This window comes from Oncorhynchus mykiss, chromosome 24 (genome assembly GCF_013265735.2).
Source record: "Oncorhynchus mykiss isolate Arlee chromosome 24, USDA_OmykA_1.1, whole genome shotgun sequence".
NCBI lineage: Eukaryota > Metazoa > Chordata > Actinopteri > Salmoniformes > Salmonidae > Oncorhynchus > Oncorhynchus mykiss.
In genome coordinates this window covers 37,981,309-37,996,264 of record NC_048588.1, presented here as the reverse complement: position 1 = coordinate 37,996,264, position 14,956 = coordinate 37,981,309, and the positions used below count along the sequence as shown (strand labels likewise).

Sequence of the window (14,956 nt, the reverse complement as noted above, 5' to 3'; positions counted from 1 at the left end):
TGGCTATAGACTGTAGGCTTGTTCATTTATCAGACTAGATACTGTATGTTATCTGGCTATAGACTGTAGGCTTGTTCATTTATCAGACTAGATACTGTATGTTATCTGGCTATAGACTGTAGGCTTGTTCATTTATCAGACTAGATACTGTATGTTATCAGACTATAGACTGTAGACTTGTTCATTTATCTGACTAGATACTGTATGTTATCAGACTATAGACTGTAGGCTTGTTCATTTATCAGACTAGATACTGTATGTTATCAGACTAGATACTGTATGTTATCTGGCTATATATAGGCTTGTTCATTTATCAGACTAGATACTGTATGTTATCAGACTATAGACTGTAGGCTTGTTCATTTATCAGACTAGATACTGTATGTTATCTGACTAGATACTGTATGTTATCTGGCTATAGACTGTAGGCTTGTTCATTTATCAGACTAGATACTGCATGTTATCTGGCTATAGACTGTAGACTTGTTCATTTATCTGACTAGATACTGTATGTTATCAGACTATAGACTGTAGGCTTGTTCATTTATCAGACTAGATACTGTATGTTATCTGGCTATAGACTGTAGACTTGTTCATTTATCTGACTAGATACTGTATGTTATCAGACTATAGACTGTAGGCTTGTTCATTTATCAGACTAGATACTGTATGTTATCTGGCTATAGACTGTAGGCTTGTTCATTTATCAGACTAGATACTGTATGTTATCTGGCTATAGACTGTAGGCTTGTTCATTTATCAGACTAGATACTGTATGTTATCTGGCTATAGACTGTAGGCTTGTTCATTTATCAGACTAGATACTGTATGTTATCAGACTATAGACTGTAGACTTGTTCATTTATCTGACTAGATACTGTATGTTATCTGACTATAGACTGTAGGCTTGTTCATTTATCAGACTAGATACTGTATGTTATCTGGCTATAGACTGTAGGCTTGTTCATTTATCAGACTAGATACTGTATGTTATCTGGCTATAGACTGTAGGCTTGTTCATTTATCAGACTAGATACTGTATGTTATCTGGCTATAGACTGTAGGCTTGTTCATTTATCAGACTAGATACTGTATGTTATCTGGCTATAGACTGTAGGCTTGTTCATTTATCAGACTAGATACTGTATGTTATCTGGCTATAGACTGTAGGCTTGTTCATTTATCAGACTAGATACTGTATGTTATCAGACTATAGACTGTAGACTTGTTCATTTATCTGACTAGATACTGTATGTTATCTGACTATAGACTGTAGGCTTGTTCATTTATCAGACTAGATACTGTATGTTATCTGGCTATAGACTGTAGGCTTGTTCATTTATCAGACTAGATACTGTATGTTATCTGGCTATAGACTGTAGGCTTGTTCATTTATCAGACTAGATACTGTATGTTATCTGGCTATAGACTGTAGGCTTGTTCATTTATCAGACTAGATACTGTATGTTATCAGACTATAGACTGTAGGCTTGTTCATTTATCAGACTAGATACTGTATGTTATCTGGCTATAGACTGTAGGCTTGTTCATTTATCAGACTAGATACTGTATGTTATCAGACTATAGACTGTAGACTTGTTCATTTATCTGACTAGATACTGTATGTTATCTGACTATAGACTGTAGGCTTGTTCATTTATCAGACTAGATACTGTATGTTATCTGGCTATAGACTGTAGGCTTGTTCATTTATCAGACTAGATACTGTATGTTATCTGGCTATAGACTGTAGGCTTGTTCATTTATCAGACTAGATACTGTATGTTATCTGGCTAGATACTGTATGTTATCTGGCTATAGACTGTAGGCTTGTTCATTTATCAGACTAGATACTGTATGTTATCTGACTAGATACTGTATGTTATCTGGCTATAGACTGTAGACTTGTTCATTTATCAGACTAGATACTGTAGGCCTGTTCATTTATCAGACTAGATACTGTATGTTATCTGGCTATAGACTGTAGACTTGTTCATTTATCAGACTAGATACTGTATGTTATCAGACTAGATACTGTATGTTATCTGGCTATGATATAGACTGTAGGCCTGTTCATTTATCAGACTAGATACTGTATGTTATCTGGCTATAGACTGTAGACTTGTTCATTTATCAGACAAGATACTGTAGGCCTGTTCATTTATCAGACTAGATACGGTATGTTATCAGACTAGATACTGTAGGCCTGTTCATTTATCAGACTAGATACAGTATGTTATCTGGCTATAGACTGTAGACCTGTTCATTTATCAGACTAGATACTGTATGTTATTTGGCTATAGACTGTAGGCTTGTTCATTTATCAGACTAGATACTGTATGTTATCTGGCTATAGACTGTAGGCTTGTTCATTTATCAGACTAGATACTGTATGTTATCTGGCTATAGACTGTAGGCTTGTTCATTTATCAGACTAGATACTGTAGGCTTGTTCATTTATCTGACTAGATACTGTATGTTATCTGGCTATAGACTGTAGGCTTGTTCATTTATCAGACTAGATACTGTATGTTATCTGGCTATAGACTGTAGGCTTGTTCATTTATCTGACTAGATACTGTATGTTATCTGGCTATAGACTGTAGGCTTGTTCATTTATCAGACTAGATACTGTATGTTATCTGACTATAGACTGTAGGCTTGTTCATTTATCAGACTAGATACTGTATGTTATCTGGCTATGATATAGACTGTAGGCTTGTTCATTTATCAGACTAGATACTGTATGTTATCTGGCTATAGACTGTAGGCTTGTTCATTTATCAGACTAGATACTGTATGTTATCTGACTATAGACTGTAGACTTGTTCATTTATCAGACTAGATACTGTATGTTATCTGGCTATAGACTGTAGGCTTGTTCATTTATCAGACTAGATACTGTATGTTATCAGACTATAGACTGTAGGCTTGTTCATTTATCAGACTAGATACTGTATGTTATCTGACTAGATACTGTATGTTATCTGGCTATAGACTGTAGGCTTGTTCATTTATCTGACTAGATACTGTATGTTATCTGGCTATAGACTGTAGGCTTGTTCATTTATCTGACTAGATACTGTATGTTATCTGGCTATAGACTGTAGGCTTGTTCATTTATCTGACTAGATACTGTATGTTATCTGACTATAGACTGTAGACTTGTTCATTTATCAGACTAGATACTGTATGTTATCTGACTAGATACTGTATGTTATCTGGCTATGCTATAGACTGTAGGCTTGTTCATTTATCTGACTAGATACTGTATGTTATCTGACTATAGACTGTAGACTTGTTCATTTATCAGACTAGATACTGTATGTTATCTGGCTATAGACTGTAGGCTTGTTCATTTATCTGACTAGATACTGTATGTTATCTGGCTATAGACTGTAGGCTTGTTCATTTATCTGACTAGATACTGTATGTTATCTGACTATAGACTGTAGGCTTGTTCATTTATCAGACTAGATACTGTATGTTATCAGACTATAGACTGTAGGCTTGTTCATTTATCAGACTAGATACTGTATGTTATCTGACTAGATACTGTATGTTATCTGGCTATAGACTGTAGGCTTGTTCATTTATCTGACTAGATACTGTATGTTATCTGGCTATAGACTGTAGGCTTGTTCATTTATCTGACTAGATACTGTATGTTATCTGGCTATAGACTGTAGGCTTGTTCATTTATCTGACTAGATACTGTATGTTATCTGACTATAGACTGTAGACTTGTTCATTTATCAGACTAGATACTGTATGTTATCTGACTAGATACTGTATGTTATCTGGCTATGCTATAGACTGTAGGCTTGTTCATTTATCTGACTAGATACTGTATGTTATCTGACTATAGACTGTAGACTTGTTCATTTATCAGACTAGATACTGTATGTTATCTGGCTATAGACTGTAGGCTTGTTCATTTATCTGACTAGATACTGTATGTTATCTGGCTATAGACTGTAGGCTTGTTCATTTATCTGACTAGATACTGTATGTTATCTGACTATAGACTGTAGGCTTGTTCATTTATCAGACTAGATACTGTATGTTATCTGGCTATAGACTGTAGGCTTGTTCATTTATCAGACTAGATACTGTATGTTATCAGACTAGATACTGTATGTTATCTGACTATAGACTGTAGACTTGTTATGAAATGGAACAGGGTCAAGAAGAAAAATACATGTCTTCAATAATGCACTGAAATAGTGACTGGAGGCCACTTTCCCGTCCGTTAATGTTTCCCTCACGTCTGACAGGCTACTCGGGTTATTTCGCTGCCACAACAGGTGTTATTCTGCCCAAACTTTGTATGCCATGGGCTCTCCAACCCTGTTCCTGCAGCTGCCCAGTGCTTCATTTAGGGAAAGCAAATGAAATCTGTTCAGGAACATCCATAGTAGCACGTTTTTACAACTAAACATATTTCCTTAAAGTCTCTCTGTGCTCTGGAGAAAGGAATGAAGGAGAGAGGAGGAGATGGAAACACACAGTGGTGAGATATTCTGTAGCTGAAGGTAATGTGTCGGCCAATAAGTTATAAAAAATATATTTTTTTTAAATCCCTATTACTAGGCTAATCAAAATCAAATACAAATTGTAGAAAAACTCAGAATTTGTTTAATTTAGACAATCGTTGTTTTAATTCAGTTTTTTTGGGGGGGGAGCTTGGCTCCTATATAGGCCTATGAATATGCATGAGCTCTAATATGATTATGCATGTTTTTGAATGAATCATCCCCTTAGAAAGCGCTTTCATCCAAACAACGACCAGGTTTTCCACTCAGTTTCAACCTGTTGTTGAACTTTCTTTCTTCAAATTGATTATTCACAGTGAGGTGAGTTTTAAAAAGCACAATACTGTTTTGATGATGCGATTTTCGATAGAGTTTGTATGGATGTCAGAGTGGTTAGAAGGACAATAGAGCCCTGAGTACCAGGCAATTAGGACCTGATGGTCGTTAGAGCCCTGAGTACCAGGCAATTAGGACCTGATGGTCGTTAGAGCCCTGAGTACCAGGCCATTAGGGCCCGATGGCCGTTAGAACCCTGAGTACCAGGTCATTTGGACCTGATGGTAGTTAGAGCCCAGTCCGGGGCCTCCAGCGATGATCCATCGCTTAACTGTCCATTAACTGTCACGCCCTGACCTGAGATATCTCTGTTTCCTTTATATTTTGGTTAGGTCAGGGTGTGACTTGCGTGGGTACGTTAGTTTTGCATTGTCTAGTTTTTTTGTTGTAAGTCTAGGGTTTTTGTAGGTCTAGGTATTTGCATGTCTATGGTGGCCTGATATGGTTCCCAATCAGAGGCAGCTGTGTATCGTTGTCTCTGATTGGTAGCCATTTTCCTTTTGGTGTTTGTGTGTTCTTGTTCTATGTTTAGTTGCCTGTCTGCACTATTCATATTAGCTTCACGGTTCCTTTTGTTATTTTGTTTGTTTGTTCAGTGTTCGTTCTTGTAATAAAGAAGAATTCACGCATACCACGCTGCGCCTTGGTCTCCTCCTTACAACAGCCGTGACAAGTTTAGTCTCCTCAATTTACTCAGTTGCCACATTATTCTTTACAAGATTTAGATGAGGTTTAGTGTTTTAGCGAATGATTTCAAAAATACTTTGCGTTTAGTTTTTGATTTATTTAGGACAAGGTTATTACTTGCCACCCATGCTAGAACTGACCCCAGCTCTTTGTTAAGTGTTGCCGTGATTTCACTTGCTGTGGTAGCTGATGTGTATAATGTGGAGTCATCAGTGTACATAGGCACATAGGCTAGTAGTAGTAATGTAGTAGAGGTAGTTGTCGTAGCAGTGTAGTAGTAGTTGTTGTTGTACTGTAGTAGTAGTAGTCATAGTAGTCATAGTAGTGTAGTAGTAGTAGTAGTAGTTGTTATTGTTATTGTTCTGTAGTAGTAGTAGTAGTCAGTAGTAGTTATGTAGTTGTAGTAGTAGTAGTAGTTGTTGCTGTTGTTATTGTTCTGTAGTAGTAGTAGTCAGTAGTAGTTATGTAGTTGTAGTAGTAGTAGTAGTAGTTGCTGTTGTTATTGTTCTGTAGTAGTAGTAGTCATAGTAGTCATAGTAGTGTAGTAGTAGTAGTAGTAGTAGTAGTAGTAGTTGTTATTGTTATTGTTCTGTAGTAGTTGTAGTAGCTAATTCCTGTTACTACTCACTGACAGCCCTGCAGATCAGTTTTACAACCAGGCATGGAATTTCAGGATTTTGGGCATTGGCCAGCGGGGTAGTAGACCGCAATTCCTAAAAAGACGTTCTAAAATCTGTGATTGATGGAAAAGACAAAATTGACAAAATGCACCTACATCTCGGGCTAATTTGGCACATTTTCAACTAGCCCAGTCTGAAAAGGTACAAGCTTAATTTCCATCCCTTCTGACACCCCATGTAGATAGTAGTCAGATCTACAGAAAGTGCCTACAGTAGCTAGCTTCCTGGAACACAGTGAGGATGGATGCTGAGTGGAGATTGAACTGAATGGGTTGTAGGGATCAAGGGTTGGTTTGTGGGTTCGATCCCCTTTACTCAACTACTCCAGTACTTCACATGTTATCAGATTTACAGTGGCTTGCGAAAGTATTCACCCCCAGTCAATAATTTGTAGAGCCACATTTTGCAGCAATTACAGCTGCAAATCTCTTGGGGTATTTCTCTATAAGTTTGGCACATCTAGCCACAGGGATTTTTTTGCAGATTCTTCAAGACACAGCAATCTTTAAGTCATACCACAGATTCTCAATTGGTTTGAGGTCTGGGCTTTGACAAGGCCATTCCAAGACATTTCAATGTTTCCTCTTAAATTACTTGAGTGTTGCTTTAGTAGTATGCTTAGGGTCATTGTCCTGCTGGAAGGTGAACCTCCGTCCCAGTCTCAAATCTCTGGAAGACTGAAACAGGTTTCCCTCAAGAATTTCCCAGTATTTAGCGCCATTCATCATTCCTTCTATTCTGACCAGTTTCCCAGTCCCTGCCCATGAAAAACATGGGGATGATATTCTCGGGGTGATGAGAGGTGTTGGGTTTGCGCCAGACATAGTGTTTTCCTTGATGGCCAAAAAGCTAAATTTTAGTCTCATCTGACCAGAGTACCTTCTTCCATATGTTTGGGGATTCTCCCACGTGCCTTTTGGCGAACACCAAACGTCTTTGTTTATTTCTTTCTGGCCCCTCTTCCATAAAGCCCAGCTCTGTGGAGTGCACGGCTTAAAGTGGTCCTATGGACAGATACTCCAATCACCGCTGTGGAGCTTTGCAGCTCCTTCAGGGTTATCTTTGGTCTCTTTGTTGCCTCTCTGATTAATGCCCTCCTTGCCCTGTCCATGATGTTTGGTTGGTGGCCCTCTCTTGGCAGGTTTGTTGTGGTGCCATATTCTTTCCCATTTTTAATAATGGATATAATGGTGCTCTGTGTCTTCATTGTGCCGCTTGCTTGGTAGTGGCCATTGCTTAGTGGTGTGGTAGGCTCTGGGGCCTTTCAGAACAGGTGTATATATACTGATATCATGTGACAGATCATGTGACAATTAGATTGCACACAGGTGGACTTTATTTAACTAATTATGTGACTTCAGAAGGTAATGGGATGCACCAGATCTTATTTAGGGGCTTCATAACAAAGGGGGTGAATACATACACACACCACTTGTCAATTTTTTATTATTTTTAAATTTTTTGAAAATACGTTTTTTTGTTCTTCATATCACTTCACCAATTTGAACTATTTTGTGTATGTCCATTACATGAAATCCAAATAAAAATCAATTTAAATTACAGGTTGTAAAGCAACAAAATAGGAAAAACGCCAAGGGGGTGAATACCTTTGCAAGGCACTGTATGTCCAGATGATTTTGGCTGCTGTAGTGTCTAATCTAACAAAAGTTTTCTGTTATTATCTTATCCGGGTTTCAGTCTAGACTAAAGGTCTGATCTGTAAACATTACCTTAACAGACAGTTTGTGTGTCTTCCACAGTCTCTGGCTGAAGTTGATCAGGAAAGTGAGAGAGGTAAGTACCTCACTGTTGCTATCTCGTATAACTACCCCCATGAGTTAACAGTAGAATTTAGAATGATTGAAAATGCTAACGTACGGCTTATGAATGCAGTATGTATGGGTAATGTAGTCCTTATAAGTACCCTTAAAAAACAGTTGTTATTTATATTCTGTCCAGGGTTAGTTATCTGACGGTAGTTGACTTCCTGTTTCCTCCAGGGTGTGATGTCAACGCTCGTCCTGCAGAGACAGCAGAGTCTGACCCCGAGCCTCACCGCCCACATCACAGACAGAGACCCCCAACCTGACACTCCCACCGACAGGGACACTGCCTCGCCACGGGCGACAGTGAGCACCTCGACCCCCACCGCCACCCCGAGTGGCACCCCGACCGTCACCCCCACCACCACGCCCTCAGCCTCCCGGGCCGGGTCCTTCAGAGACAACAGCCTGGGCAAGTCAGGACATCAACAGAGAGACAACAGTCTGGGTCAGTCAGGACATTAACAGAGAGACAACAGTCAGGACATTAACAGAGAGACAACAGTCAGGACATTAACAGAGAGACGACAGTCAGGACATTAACAGAGAGACAACAGTCAGGACATTAACAGAGAGACAACAGTCATGACATTAACAGAGAGACAACAGTCAGGACATTAACAGAGAGACAACAGCCTGGGTCAGTCACACATTGGTATACTGTACTGTATCTTGTGTTTATTTGTTTTCTTTGTGTGTGTGTGTGTGTGCGTGTGCGTGTGTGTGTGTCTAGGAGGTGGACACAGACAGTCAGTGCGGTCCGTGCGTAGTGTGGCGTCAGTAGCTCCGCCCCACCGCACGTCAGACTGTCTTCGCCACGGTAACAGCAGCGACGCGCGGGCGGTGAGGGCGGTGTGTCTGCTGATGGGAGGGGCAGCAGCCTCCTCCGCTCTGGGCTACCTCCAGTCCTGCTCTCCCTCCTCCCCTCTGACCTCCAGAGCCTCCGGCCTGCAGGATCTGGGCCCGCTGGGCCACGGTGGAGGGGCGGGGAGCTTCTCAGAGATGGGAGGGGGGTCGGGCGGGTCCTTCCATTGTAGTCAGGACGTAGACAACCCCCCACAATTCAACAGCTTCGACTTCGAGGGAGGAGACTCCGACTTTGATGCCTTTGATTGCGGAGGGTTTGCTTTTTAAAGAGCTTAAAGAAATACAGCTGTTAACTGTTGATAATATATGATATGTTTGAATTACTGTTGTTTACTGTATAGGATCTAGAACAGCCTTAGCAAGGTCCTGTCTATAGTTGTTTTTAAGTGTTGACCTGTACCATTATTGAATTGTTTGATCACATGTACTTCCTACGTGTTAGTTAATGAAGCCTACAGTCTTAATGATCCTAACTTGAACCCTAACCCTTAACCAGGGCTGTCCCACACTGGCCACCTCTTTTTCCTTCTAGAATTGCTCTCTGTTAAGTGTTGTTTGGTCTGGTAACGCCCCTAACCCAGGGTGTGTTTGGTCTGGTAACGCCCCTAACCCTGGGGGTGTTTGGTCTGGTAACGCCCCTAACCCTGGGGGTGTTTGGTCTGGTAACGCCCCTAACCCTGGGGGTGTTTGGTCTGGTAACGCCCCTAACCCTGGAGGTGTTTGGTCTGGTAACGCCCCTAACCCTGGGTGATATCGGTCTGGTAACGCCCCTAACCCTGGGTGATATCGGTCTGGTAACGCCCCTAACCCTGGGTGATGTCGGTCTGGTAACGCCCCTAACCCTGGGTGTGTTTGGTCTGGTAACGCCCCTAACCCTGGGTCTTGTCGGTCTGGTAACGGTCCTAACCCTGGGGTTGTTTGGTCTGGTAACGCCCCTGACCCTGAGGGTGTTTGGTATGGTAACGCCCCTAACCCTGGGGGTGTTTGGTCTGGTAACGCCCCTAACCCTGGGTGTGTTTGGTCTGGTAACCCCCCTAACCCTGGGTGTGTTTGGTCTGTTAACGCCCCTAACCCTGGGTGTGTTTGGTCTGTTAACGCCCCTAACCCTGGGTGTGTTTGGTTTGGTAACGCCCCTAACCCTGGGTGTGTTTGGTCTGGTAACGCCCCTAACCCTGGGTGTGTTTGGTCTGTTAACGCCCCTAACCCTGGGTGTGTTTGGTCTGTTAACGCCCCTAACCCTGGGTGTGTTTGGTTTGGTAACGCCCCTAACCCTGGGTGTGTTTGGTTTGGTAACGCCCCTAACCCTGGGGGTGTTTGGTCTGGTAACGCCCCTAACCCTGGGGGTGTTTGGTCTGGTAACGCCCCTAACCCTGGGGGTTTTTGGTTTGGTAACGCCCCTAACCCTGGGTGTGTTTGGTCTGTTAACGCCCCTAACCCCTGGGTGTGTTTGGTTTGGTAACGCCCCTAACCCCTGGGTGTGTTTGGTTTGGTAACGCCCCTAACCCTGGGTGTGTTTGGTTTGGTAACGCCCTAACCCTGGGTGTGTTTGGTCTGGTAACGCCCCTAACCATGGGTGATATCGGGTCTGGTAACGTCCCTAACCCTCGGTGATATCGGTTCGGTAACGCCCCTAACCCTGTGTGATATCGGTCTGGTAACGCCCCTAACCCTGGGTGTTTTTGGTCTGGTAACGCCCCTAACCCTGGGTGTGTTTGGTCTGGTAACGCCCCTAACCCTGGGGGTGTTTGGTTTGGTAACGCCCCTAACCCTGGGTCTTGTCGGTCTGGTAACGCCCCTAACCCTGGGCGTGTTTGGTCTGGTAACGCCCCTAACCCTGGGTCTTGTCGGTCTGGTAACGGTCCTAACCCTGGGGTTGTTTGGTCTGTTAACGCCCCTAACCCTGAGGGTGTTTGGTCTGGTAACGCCCCTAACCCTGGGTGTGTTTGGTCTGGTAACCCCCCTAACCCTGGGTGTGTTTGGTCTGATAACGCCCCTAACCCTGGGTGTGTTTGGTCTGTTAACGCCCCTAACCCTGGGTGTGTTTGGTTTGGTAACGCCCCTAACCCTGGGTGTGTTTGGTCTGGTAACGCCCCTAACCCTTGGGGTGTTTGGTCTGGTAACGCCCCTAACCCTGGGGGTGTTTGGTCTGGTAACGCCCCTAACCCTGGGGGTTTTTGGTTTGGTAACGCCCCTAACCCTGGGTGTGTTTGGTCTGTTAACTCCCCTAACCCCTGGGTGTGTTTGGTTTGGTAACGCCCCTAACCCTGGGTGTGTTTGGTTTGGTAACGCCCTAACCCTGGGTGTGTTTGGTTTGGTAACGCCCCTAACCCTGGGTGTGTTTGGTCTGGTAACGCCCCTAACCCTGGGGGTGTTTGGTCTGGTAACGCCCCTAACCCTGGGGGTGTTTGGTTTGGTAACGCCCCTAACCCTGGGTCTTGTCGGTCTGTTAACGCCCCTAACCCTGGGTGTGTTTGGTTTGGTAACGCCCTAACCCTGGGTGTGTTTGGTCTGGTAACGCCCCTAACCCTGGGGGTGTTTGGTCTGGTAACGCCCCTAACCCTGGGGTTGTTTGGTTTGGTAACGCCCTAACCCTGGGTGTGTTTGGTCTGGTAATGCCCCTAACCCTGGGTGTGTTTGGTCTGGAAAACGCCCCTAACCCTGGGTCTTGTCGGTCTGTTAACGCCCCTAACCCTGGGTGTGTTTGGTCTGTTAACGCCCCTAACCCTGGGTGTGTTTGATCTGTTAACGGCCCTAACCCTGGGTGTGTTTGATCTGTTAACGGCCCTAACCCTGGGTGTGTTTGGTCTGTTAACGGCCCTAACCCTGGGTGTGTTTGGTCTGGTAACGCCCCTAACCCTGGGTGTGTTTGGTCTGTTAACGGCCCTAACCCTGGGTGTGTTTGGGCTGGACTGTATCCAGAGTGAAGACCTTCTGTCATCGTTTTCTCCACATCAGGACAATCTTTCCATCTTGTACTTTTTAAAATTCAATATCAGAAGTTAGAGTTGTGATACATTAGTGAGTCTGCAGTACTGTAAAACTACTAATACTAATAGTAATATACTGTACATCGAACTACTACCACTACTACTAATAATAATAAACTGTACATCTGTCTCTCTGTTCTCCTCAGATATTATCCAACTCCACTCTGAACCATCTCTCCTTTTACACTGACCTGCCTCCCCCTCCTCCCCCCTCCTCCCCCTCTTCCTCCCTCCTCCTACCCCTCCCTCCTCCTTCCCCCTCATCCTCCCTCCTCTTCCCCCCTCCTCCGCCTCTTCCTCCCTCCTCCCCCTCATCCTCCCTCCTCCAACATCCTCCCTCCTCCCCCCTCATCCTCCCTCCTCCCTCCTTCCCCCATCCTCACTCCTCCTCCCCCTCATCCTCCCTCCTTCCCCTCATCCTCCCTCCTCCTTCCCCCTCATCCTCCCCCCTTCCCCCTCCCTCCTTCCCCCATCCTCACTCCTCCCTCCTCCTCCCCCCTCATCCTTCCTCCTTCCCCTCATCCTCCCTCCTCCTTCCCCCTCCTCCCCCCTCCTCCTCCCTCCGCCCCCCTCCCCCATCCTCTCTCCTTCCCCCATCCTCACTCCTCCATCTCATCCTCATCTTCTCTCCTCCCTATCCCCCCATTCTCATCCTCTCCTCCTCATCCCCCCATCCTCACTCCTACATCTCATCCTGATCTTCTCTCCTCCTCATCCCCCCACCCTCACTCCTCCATCTTCTCCTCACCCCCCCCATCCTCATCCTCTTTCCTCCTCATCCCCCCATCCTCATCCCCACTCCTCCATCTCCTCCTCAACCCCATCCTCACTCCTCCATCTCCTCCTCCTCATCCCCCCATCGTCATCCTCACTCCTCCATCCTCACTCCTCTCCTTCCTCAAATAATCTGCATTTAAGAGGTGCTCAACAAAAAGAGAGAAAGAGAGAGAGTGGAACATACAGGACACAGTGTGTCTGACAGGTGTCAGGGGATGATAGAATAGCAGCATACAGGACACAGTGTGTCTGACATGTGACAGGGGATTGTAGAATAGCAGCATACAGGACACAGTGTGTCTGACATGTGACAGGGGATTGTAGAATAGCAGCATACAGGACACAGTGTATCTGACATGTGACAGGAGATTGTAGAATAGCAGCATACAGGACACAGTGTATCTGAATCACAATGTAACACTGTGTGAGACTGAAAGCCTTGATTCCCAAACAGATGCTGTCCCTTAGATGCACTGACAGGATTAGACTACATCACTACCTACCTAGTCACCCGGCTGGCCAGTCAGTCAGTCAGCCAGTCAGCTAGCCAGTCAGTCGGTCTCTCTCTCTCTCTCTCTGAGGAGCATGTTTATACTGCCAAAGCAAGTGAAATAAATAAAGAGTGAAAGTGATACTATGTGTATATACAGTGTTGTAGCGATGTGCAAATAAACTAACAAACAAAAAAATGTCCTGTCACTGTCAACTGAGAGGGGGGGGGGGGGGGTCCAAATCAAAAGTAACAGTCAGTATCTGGTGTGGCCACCAGCTGCATTAAGTACTACAGTGCATCTGTAGTGCAGTCCTCATGGACTGCACCAGATTTGCCAGTTCTTGCTGTGAGATGTTACCCCGCTCTTCCACCAAGGCACCTGCAAGTTCCCGGACATTGTTTGGGGGGAATGGCCCTAGCCCTCACCCTCCGATCCAACAGGTACCAGACGTCAGGCAGAACACTGACAGTCCTGTTTTGCAGGAAATCACGCACAGAACGAGCAGTATGGCTGGTGGCATTGTCATGCTGGAGAGTTGTGTCAGGATGAGCCTGCGGAAAGGGTACCTCATGGGAACCACGCAATCAGCTGGGGCGGCAGGGTAGCCTAGTGGTTAGAGCGTTGGGCTAATAACTGAAAGGTTGCAAGTTCAAATCCCCGAGCTGGCGAGGTACAAATCTGTCGTTCTGTCCCTGAACAAGGCTGTCATTGAAAATAAGAATTTGTTCTTAACTGACTTGCCTAGTTAAAGAAAGGCAATGACAACAAGGTCAGTCCGATGATGCTGTGACACACCGCCCCAGACCATGACAGACCCTCCACCTCCAAATCGAGCACAAGCCTCAGCGATAAACGCGAATCCGACCATCACCCCTGGTGAGACAAAACCGTGACTGGTCAGTGAAGAGCACTTTTTGCCAGTCCTGTCTGGTCCAGCGACGGTGGGTTTGTTGCCGGTGATGTCTGGTGAGGACCTGCCTTACAACAGGCCCTCAGTCTCTCAGCCTATTGTGGACAGTCTGAGCACTGATGGAGGGATTGTGCGTTCCTGATGTAACTCGGGCAGTTGTTGTTGCCATCCTGTACCTGTCCCACAGGTGTGATGTTAGGATGTACCGATACTGTGCAGGTGTTGTTACACATTTCAGAGTCAGTAGAAAGGCCTCTTTAGTGTCCTAAGTTTTCATAACTGTGACCCTAATTACCTAAGCTGTTAGTGTCTTAACGACCGGTCCACAGGTGCATGTTCATTAATTGTTTATGGTTCATTGAACAAGCGAGGGAAACAGTGTTTAAACCCTTTACAATGAAGATCTGTGAAGTTATTTGGATTTTTACGAATTACCTTTGAAAGACGGGGTCCTGAGAAAGGGACGTTTATTTTTTTTGCTGAGTTTAGTTAAAGTATAAAAGGGAAAATAAATTAACATGGGTTGTATTTACAATGGTGTTGAGCTTCACTGGTTGCCTCTTTCTTATGGCAACAGGTCAGAAATCAGACAGACACCACCCACACACACTGACCCAGACACCAACCACACGCCAACCCAAACACCAACCACACGCTGACCCAGACAACAGAAATCTGGTAGAATTGCTTTCCACCAAATGGGAGAGTGAACATGGTGCCAGCGCTCGGTGCGTCATCATTCGCTCCTGAATTAGGTTACATTATATCATACCTAGCCTGCTCTGAATTAGGTTACATTATATCATACCTAGCCTGCTCTGAATTAGGTTACATTATATCATACCTAGCCTGCTCTGAAT

The 14,956-nt window shown here is 44.4% G+C and overlaps 1 protein-coding gene across 1 annotated transcript in view; it reads left to right on the top strand.

Annotated features, from left to right (window-relative positions):
- LOC118944103 overlaps positions 1 to 12,146 on the top strand; it is a 37,236-nt gene extending 25,090 nt beyond the window's left edge. The window contains exons 3-5 of the mRNA XM_036962048.1: positions 7,999 to 8,032; positions 8,239 to 8,509; positions 8,795 to 12,146. Coding sequence (XP_036817943.1) covers positions 7,999 to 8,032; positions 8,239 to 8,509; positions 8,795 to 9,195 — 706 coding nt within the window. The 3' untranslated portion in view covers positions 9,196 to 12,146. The remainder of the gene's footprint in view (positions 1 to 7,998; positions 8,033 to 8,238; positions 8,510 to 8,794) is intronic.
- The last annotated feature ends 2,810 nt before the right edge of the window (positions 12,147 to 14,956 follow it).